This window comes from Nylanderia fulva, unplaced genomic scaffold, assembly GCF_048542155.1.
Source record: "Nylanderia fulva isolate GAGA-0341 unplaced genomic scaffold, ASM4854215v1 Scaffold967, whole genome shotgun sequence".
Lineage (NCBI taxonomy): Eukaryota > Metazoa > Arthropoda > Insecta > Hymenoptera > Formicidae > Nylanderia > Nylanderia fulva.
Window position 1 is genome coordinate 24,537 of NW_028191098.1, and position 9,936 is coordinate 34,472.

A 9,936-nucleotide genomic window follows, 5' to 3' on the forward strand; every position below is an offset into this window, starting at 1 on the left:
CATGGGTTTGCAATGGTTAATTTTGCCTAGGATTCTACATGGGTTTGCAATGATTAATTTTTCATAGGATTCTACATGGGTTTGCAATAGAATAGGATTCTACATGGGTTAGCAATAGGATAGAATTCTACATGGGTTTGCAATGGATAATTTTTGTTAATGGCGTGCCCTTAACTGGTCGCTTTTTTTTACCTTTTTTTAAAGGTGAGTTTTTCGAGATTATATCATTCATTTTTGTATATGATAAGCATCTTTAAATAAATAGGCAAAGAACCCGCCACCACCCCCGTCATATTTCAAAATACAACGGTCCTCTTTGCTTCATATAGATAAAAAAACTATCTTGTATTTTAAGTAAAAAATATTTTTTTTGCACTTAACGAATAATGCAGAATGTAAAGCGTTGTCATGAAATTGCTAATATATTACGAAACCTTTTTTTATATAGGACTGATCGAAATACAATATTAAATGATTAAATAGTAATAGTCATAAACTTGATATTATAAAAATATATTTTGGAAGAATTTTATAACTACTTTATTTTATATCGAATTAGTATTATTTATTACCTATTTTTTTAAAAATATTATATAAACATCTTTAGCACCTCTAGGCCACTGCCTCTTTTTTACTTCTGCATCATCTATTTCGATCCAAATATTAGATAATCCTTCTCTACATATGCTTACATAATGACCTTCATCGGTGCACGAACTATCATAAAGTATAGCACTCATCGTCTTGTACAATTGTCCCGCTATTAATACTTTAGTTGTTGGAACAGCACATAAATTAAATTTGTTTTCTGCTTTTATTAATTTACCATCTTTTGCTAAAAATATTATTAAACGAATAACAATTATTTCTCTTGTTAATGTTACTTCATTTTTAAATATTTGATCAGTTCCAGTACAATATTCACATGATTCGTTGTGTAAGTGAAACCAATGTGAAAATGTATAATTTAATAATTCATTAAGATTACAACTTTTTTTCTTTAGATTATCAAGGGAAATTGAAATAGCAATATTATTTTCAACCATAGTTTTTGTATTACCACATGTTTTGCATCGCTTGGTAGAAGTTACTTGATGTTGTATCAAATTTGTAATGCAATCATATTTTTCGCAAAGTGCCGTAAGAAAATCGTACGCGTTTCGTCTTACCATACTCGAAAAATATTCTCCTAAACATTGCCGTATTGCATATGTATTTAGATTTCGCATTCCATTTTCATATCGATGCATTAATATACGTAAAATGTCTGTTTTATCGCAATTAATCAACTGCTGCCTAATAATATTTAAATGTAATAAACATTGCAATACTGTATTTGCATAACATGAAATCTTGTCTGTATTCTGAAAACCACGTATGATCCAAGCAGTGCTTTGAATTCTTTTATTTGAAACCATATGTTGAATTTTTCGATCTGAATTTGATTTTTGAACAGAAGTAACTATTTTTGGTAACGCCCATGGAACATCTTTTACTTTACGACAACGTTCTTTTGACACAGCAATCATTTCTGCTTTCGGATTGTATATCTGTTTTAAACGATTATATTCAATAATAGCTTTTTCGTTAGCTATTACTGCTGAAGGATCAAAGTTTATTAAATTCACTCCTTCTAGAGATGTTACTCGCGACAAGGCAACATAAATTTGACCACAACTAAATACAAAGTTGCCAATATCCATAACAACACTTTGCAAACTTAATCCTTGGCTTTTATGAATAGTGATGCCATAACTTAAAGATAATGGAAATTGTTTTCGAATCACATACGCTCTATCCAATACCTGAAATTTAGCCGTTACTCTTTCAATTTCATATTCTAAACCTGATGGTAAAAGAAGTTTAATCTTTTCTACGTCATCAGTAGATGTTTCTCGTACAATTGAAATTACTTTAGCAATTGTACCGTTTACAAGACCCAAACTGGCATCGATGTTACGCCGAATCATAACTTTTGCTCCAATTTTAATTGTAATTTGTTTTGAAAGTCCAGCTGTTCGAGAACTATCATCATCGTTATTTGACAATACTTTTAATACTTTCTTTTTTACATATGTTGTACAATCAATCGTATCTTCAGCAATTAATAATATTTCTTTGGAAGTAATGCGACTTAACATTGCATTATTAAGGACATCACACATATTACAAGTAGGAAATAAACAAACAGTGTCCGATGATAAACTGTTAATAAAATCACATAATTCATTTAATCTAGATTCGAAAGAATCAGCTTTGAAAAATATTTTTCTACTCTCTAGAATTTTACAATCAGATTTTGTCACTAAACCAATACGAATTCGCGACAATAATTCACGGTATGAATTATCTCCTTGCTGACGCATATTGATTATCAATTCATCATATTCAAATAATGTAATCCATAAATTAACAGCATTTAAAGAACCAAGATAATTAGCAATTTTTTTATCGGATAAATGTGTAAAGATAAGATCTTCGCGTACAGAAGGCAATTGAAGCAAGTCTCCGAATAAAAGAATATGCTTTCGACCAAACCAACCATCATCGCAATCACTAGTATCAAATATCTCAGATAATCTAAGATGAATATATATTAAAGTCAAATTAGATATCATTGACACTTCATCAATTACGAAAAAAATAACATCTTTAAGATCTGTTCGTAAAACTTTTAATACACAATCAGATAATTGTTTATACTTATGAGTTTGACCATGTTCAACAGGTAATTGAAGCAATCTATGTGTTTTGGAAGCGTTTTTGCGACTATCGCTCGCCTCGACTTATTGTCTGCGCGAGCGAGCACACAGCTGATCAACCAAAAAAAACTATATACATAAACACGGCTTGTTATTGCCCGCGCTCTGATTTTGTGTTATTTCCCTCTTTTTTCTCCGAAACCGGCGGGTTCCTGCGATTCGACGGTCGATTCCGAGTAAGTCTGCGTTCAGCCGTCTAAGCGATCACAAGTCAGTGATACTCCATCGAAACAGTTTTCGCTCTGTATTCTGCGAAAAGTGCGTTCACCGAATACCTCCGAGTTTGTGGATCTTTGCGCTGTAGCGATTTTAACCCGCTCCCGTTGAAAGAAGGACGAGCGAAAGACTACCAGACCAGAGGAACGACACCATAATTATTATTTAATTAATAAAATTAAAGGGAGCCTTCGAAAACCAACCCGGCTATCGTCAATCGTCCTTAATATTCCTTGACCACCGATCGTTCAATAAACGATTAAAACCACACATAATTTTGGTCCTTCGAGCCGGATCGGTGGCAAGACGAAACCAAGTATTGACGATCTGACGGCATCATGTCGAACGTGGAGGAGATAATTAGCGATCAGACACAGCTGATGTACTCTGTGCACGAGTTCTGCCAAATTTCAAGAAACTTGGCCAAGCACGGATGACTCGTGCCGTTACCAAGGAGCGCCTCGCCAACCTGAAGGTCATCTTTTCGAAGTGCCAGGAACTCCATTCGAAAATCACTCGTCTGGCCAGTGATACTCAGAAGCAGCAGCTGCCTTACTTCAAGGAGCAGCAGTTTTTCGCCTGCGAGGACGTCTTCAACGAAACATCCGACTACATGGCAGAAATTCTAGAGGCCTTCGAACCAGGACCGCGGCATCAGTCAACAACCTTGGACGTAAGCAACCCTTCCGAATTCTCTCGCCGGTCGTCACATTTGCCCAAGCTACACTTACCGACGTTCGAGGGAGGCTTTGACAAATGGGAAAATTTCCGCGACCGATTCACCTCGTTAATCGCTAACGATACCTCGCTGTCAAATGTCGATCGTTTGCATTATCTTTGTTCGTGTGTAAAGGGTGAAGCTAGTAAGGCGTTGAGCCACCTCGCGATTACAGACGCGAATTACGTTGTCGCGTGGAACCTCTTAATTTCACGTTACGAAAATAAGCGACGCTTGATTACCGGGCATTTGCAAACATTAGTTGATTTACCCGCGGTTCCGAGTAAAAACTCCAAAGACCTTCGGTACCTTTGTGATCAGACCAACGCTGCGATACATGCGTTAAAGAATCTCGGGCGTCCGGTCGAGCACTGGGATGATCTATTGGTCTTCCTCGTTTCGCAGAAACTCGATAAATCAACTCGGGAGGCGTGGGAGATAAAGCTTGGCGAAACCAGCGAGTATCCTCGCTTTAAAGATCTTACGCAATTTATCGATACTCGAATTCGCGCATTCGACGCGATCGCTCCCGCGAATCCGAAAGAGAAAGCATCCGAGTCGAATAAATCGGCAAAACGCCACGTACTCGCTTCCAATTCCGGCGTTCCCGCGAACGTCACGTGCCCTGTCTGTAAAGCCAAACATTTATTATACCAGTGCTCGACCTTCGCTAGCAAAACACCGTCCGAACGATTCGAGTTAATCCGTCTCAACCGACGGTGTATCAATTGCTTCAGCGCGAAGCACGTTGTGAAGGAATGCACGAGCCCGCGCACATGCAAACAGTGTCAGAAAAAGCACCACTCGCTCTTGCATTTTGACACATCCGCCAATCAAGGAGATACCGTCGAATCCGCGGTCGCGACGACGTCGAGCGACTCGAGTAATAGCGACGTCACAACGCATCTCTCCACAAACATGGTGTCACCGCAGGCCGCGATTCTCCTCGCAACTGCCCGCGTTCGCGTGCATTCGCCACAAGGACGAGTAGTTACTGTTCGCGCATTGATTGATCAAGGTTCCGCAGTCACGCTTATCACCGAATCAATCGCCCAATGCCTACGGTTACCGCGCGTCAAGCAAGCCGTTCGGATTGCCGGCATCGGCGATAAACAATCCGTATCGCATCACGCAGTTACCGTCATCGTAACTCCTGCGTTCGGCGATGAACCTGCGTACTCGACGACCGCTCTTGTTCTCCCCTGCTTAACAAAATATACGCCAAATCGTACAAATTCCGCGTGTCGCTGGTCGCATATATCTGGATTGCGTTTAGCCGACCGGAGATCTCATGAGTCGCGATCCGATCGACGTCATTATCGGCGCCGACCTGTATGGCCTGATCCTCCTCGACGGTATTCGAAAAGGATCCGTTAACGAGCCTACGGCTCAAAAAACCACTCTTGGCTGGATCCTCTCCGGACCCGTCACTCCCATCTCCACTGATCCACGCGCATCTGTGCAGGTGCATCATGGAACCGTCCTTGAATCTCTCGATTCCATTCTCCGTAAATTTTGGGAAATTGAGGATATTCCCCTCTCATCTTTTCCAAATCCTGAAGATTTCGAATGTGAGGAACATTTTTCGTCCACTCACTACCGCACGCCTCAAGGGCGTTACGTCGTTCGGTTACCCTTTAAAGGTCACACCGCAGTCTCGTTAGGCGAATCGCGCGCCGTCGCCTTCGCCAGCCTTCAACGCCTCGAACGGCGTTTCCTTCGTCAGCCGGAAACGGCTTCCGCCTATCGCGAATTCCTTACCGAGTATCGTCAACTCGGTCATATGACCATCGCGCCAGCGGATAATCGCTGTGGGAATGCACTCCACCGCTATTATATCCCGCATCATGCTGTCGTACGAGACAGCAGTGCCACGACGCGCTTACGCGTCGTTTTCAACGCGTCGTGTCGAACCTCGGACGGCACATTCTTAAACGATCACTTGATGGTCGGGCCTAAGCTCCAGCTCGATCTCGCCACGGTGCTAATGCGATGGCGTCAACATCGCTATATCTACACTGCCGACATCGCAAAGATGTATCGGCAAATTCTAGTTGACCAACGCGATGTTGACTACCAGCGGATTCTGTGGCGAGAGTCTCCGGAACAACCAGTCGATGAGTATCAACTACTCACAGTTACCTACGGCACCGCTTCCGCTCCTTACCTCGCTCTCCGTGTTTTGCGACAGTTAGCGCAAGATGAAGGCGCCTCATTTCCGCTCGCGGTTCCGGTTCTCCTTTCGCAACTTTACGTCGACGACAGCGTGTTCGGCGCCGACGATAAAATTCTCGCGCGCCAGACTCGCGACCAACTTGTCGCTTTATTAGAAAAGGGCGGTTTTCGCTTGAGAAAATGGGCGAGCAATTGCGCAGATCTCCTATCGGATATTGATCCGTCCGATCACGGTCTTGCTTGCTCAAAGGAGCTATATGATGATAAGCGATTGAGCGTGCTAGGTCTCACGTGGGACCCGTGTCGCGATGTCTTTCGGGTTAAAGTTTCTCTCCCGACACATATTTCGAAAACGAAACGCGAGATCTTATCGACCATCGCCAAATTATTTGATCCGCTCGGTTGGATCACCCCCGTCGTGATTACCGCAAAAATATTTCTGCAAACATTGTGGCAATTAAAATGCGATTGGGACGACGACATTCCCGGCGATTACGCAAACGACTGGGAACGCTATTATTCGCAATTATCGTGCCTTCATCAACTCGAAATCGCGCGCTGGACGCGATCCGGCTCTCATACCTTGAAAACGGAGTTACACGGTTTCTCAGACGCCTCTACGAAAGCCTATGCGGCGGTAGTCTACCTCCGTAACATTAACATCGACGGATCGGTCGACGTTTTCTTGCTCGCCGCGAAGTCCAAGGTCGCCCCTCTCAAAACAGTAAGCGTTCCGCGTCTCGAGTTAGCCGCTGCACATCTTCTTTCGCGCCTCGTGCAGTTCGTTCGAACGACGCTTCAACTGCCGAACATCGAAATACATTGTTGGACGGATTCCACCATAACGCTAGCCTGGCTAAGTAAATCGCCGTCTTGCTGGCGAACGTTCGTAGCAAATCGCGTCGCGGCCATTCAAACGACCTTACCGGACATACCGTGGCGCCATGTTCCGACTTACGATAACGCCGCCGATGCCGCGTCCCGTGGTTTTGCTCCGGAGGAACTAGCTCCACATCCGTTATGGTGGCACGGACCCCCGTGGCTGTCTTTGCCTCCAACCTCTTGGCCGAACGGCAATCTCATACAAGATGAGATCACATCCACCGATCTTTTGGAGAAACGAAACGTACACGTCACGGATTCTCCGGCGCCTCCGGAATTATGGGATCTCGCTTTTCGCTTCTCATCATGGCCGAAATTGCTTCGCGTGACCTCGTATCTAATTCGATTCGGGAATCTCGCGCGACGGCGAAATCAATCACTCGAACGCAGTTCGCGCGTCGACGAAATCGCCGCAGCCAAAGCGTACTGGCTCCGCTGTATACAGGCAGCTATGTTTCCCGCTGAATTAGTCTGTCTCGCTGCGAAGAGATCCGTGTCCAAATCCAGTCCGCTTTCATCTCTCAATCCTTCGCTGAGCGACGACGGACTCATCCGCGTCCGCGGACGTCTGCGTCACGCTCGCCTGCCAGATTCGACGAAGTAACCGATCGTCCTTCGGTCGCATCCTCTCCTTTCCCTCATCATCGATCATCACCATCATCGCATGCTACACGGCGGTTCACAACTCACTCTCGCATCCTTACGTTCCGAATTCTGGATTCTTCGCGCTCGCACTTGTACCCGCGCAGTCCTTCACAAATGTGTGCGATGTGTCCGCGAGGCTGCGACCATTCCAAATGAACTCATGGGAGATCTTCCGTCGGTTCGCGTAAATCGCGCGGCGCGACCGTTTTCACACACGGGAGTCGATTATGCTGGTCCTATTTTGTTACGAAGTACACCCGGGCGCGGACATAAGTCTCATAAAGCGTACATCGCCCTGTTTGTATGCCTCACTACTAAGGCTATCCACCTTGAAGTCGTGACCGATTATACTTCCGCAACCTTTATCGCAGCGTATCATCGGTTCGTGTCCAGACGAGGTCTTCCCCAGGGGATGTATTGCGATAATGGCACAACCTTTCAAGGAGCCGATCGCGAATTAGCCGATGCACATCGTCGCGCTCTCCGCGATCCAAATTTTATTGAGGCGACCGCTTGCGAAAAAACATCGTGGCATTTCCTTCCCCCGGCCGCCCCACATTTCGGTGGTCTCTGGGAGGCCGGTGTGCGTAGCGTCAAAACGCACCTCAAACGTTGCATAGGTGCTCACACTCTCACGTACGAAGAAATGAACACCCTTCTCTGTAAAATCGAAGCGTGTTTAAATTCTCGACCGTTATTCGCCGTCTCCGAGAATCTGGAAGACTACCGCGTTTTAACTCCTGGGCATTTTTTAATCGGCGCTCCGTTAGCAGCGGTTCCCGAACCCAGCGTTCTCGACCTGCATGAAAATCGATTGTCACGCTGGCAGATGACGCAGCGCATCACCGAAGGTTTTTGGAGATCTTGGCGCAACGATTACTTGCTCACCCTCCAACAACGCCCAAAATGGCAAATTGTACAAAAATTAGCGCGCGTCGGTCAGTTAGTTCTTCTACGAAATCCGCTAGCTCCCCCGAGTCAATGGGAGCTCGGCCGAATTGTTGCGTGCCATCCCGGAGCCGACGGCTTGACGAGAGTCGTCACCGTCCGAACGAGCCGCGCAGAATATAAGCGCCCTATCACCAAAATTTGTTATCTTCCCGTCGACATTAATCAAGAGATGTCAATGATATCCGGCTCGGCGGGCGGAGATAAAAAGTAAAGCGCGCACTTGCTCATATATATATATCTCGTTTTGTTTGTTTGCGTTTGTTTAATTTGTTTTAAAATTTAATCAACTATATTCTTATGTATACCTTTGTCACTGGTCTCGTAATCACGATAAGACTGTTCAAATCGATAGAGTGGATCTCTCAATCGATTGTAAACGTTATCGTCATTGGTGCAAACCGAAGTGCATCTCTTGTTCGTCACAATGCGCATTTCGAATGTGATCATTCGAGGCGGGCGGTATGTTTTGGAAGCGTTTTTGCGACTATCGCTCGCCTCGACTTATTGTCTGCGCGAGCGAGCACACAGCTGATCAACCAAAAAAAACTATATACATAAACACGGCTTGTTATTGCCCGCGCTCTGATTTCGTGTTATTTCCCTCTTTTTTCTCCGAAACCGGCGGGTTCCTGCGATCCGACGGTCGATTCCGAGTAAGTCTGCGTTCAGCCGTCTAAGCGATCACAAGTCAGTGATACTCCATCGAAACAGTTTTCGTTCTGTATTCTGCGAAAAGTGCGTTCACCGAATACCTCCGAGTTTGTGGATCTTTGCGCTGTAGCGATTTTAACCCGCTCCCGTTGAAAGAAGGACGAGCGAAAGACTACCAGACCAGAGGAACGACACCATAATTATTATTTAATTAATAAAATTAAAGGGAGCCTTCGAAAACCAACCCGGCTATCGTCAATCGTCCTTAATATTCCTTGACCACCGATCGTTCAATAAACGATTAAAACCACACACTATGAATTGTCAAACCATCTATATTAAATGCTGCTATACCAGTAGGTGCTGTTACAGCAGTATCTTTGTTGATATTTTGTTTTATCCAGCATTTAATAGTCTTGATTAAGAAACTTTTTCCAGTACCACCTTCTCCGCTAACATATAATCGTAATATTGATTTATCGGACTCTACAGCATTGGTAACTTTATCAAATACTCGTTTTTGATCCGTATTTAATTTCACTATCATGTCAGATACATCAATTTCTTGAATTGCTCTATCACCAAGATCTTTAAAATCTTGCATTGCTTCACCAGCCTCTATATTTTGAATACCTATTGCATTTTCAGGATCATCCTGAGACTGCTCTTTTTTCAAATCGTCATCTAAACATTGCTGAACTAACTGTTTTGCAGTTTCAAATGCTTTTTGCAATTCTTCTAATTTTTCATGATATTGCAATGCTTTTACAAGATGCAGTTTTACTTTGTGAAACGATTCGGTATAAGTATCGCATTCATTTTTAAGATCCTCTAATTTTCGCCTTGGTTTAAACATAAGCAATAACGCAAAGAAATAATTTTCAGGCTGTGTATTAACATTATATCTAAAATGATTAATAAGATATCCGCGCTCGC

The 9,936-nt window shown here is 43.7% G+C and overlaps 1 protein-coding gene across 1 annotated transcript; it reads right to left on the minus strand.

Annotated features, from left to right (window-relative positions):
* Positions 1 to 572: 572 nt before the first annotated feature.
* Positions 573 to 9,856, minus strand: LOC146719502 (uncharacterized). Its single transcript, XM_085490095.1, has 2 exons — positions 9,319 to 9,856; positions 573 to 2,746 (listed from the first exon to the last, which is right to left on the minus strand). Exons 1-2 carry the CDS (start codon positions 9,854 to 9,856, stop codon positions 573 to 575), a joined length of 2,712 nt encoding a protein of 903 aa, XP_085346221.1.
* Positions 9,857 to 9,936: the final 80 nt, after the last annotated feature.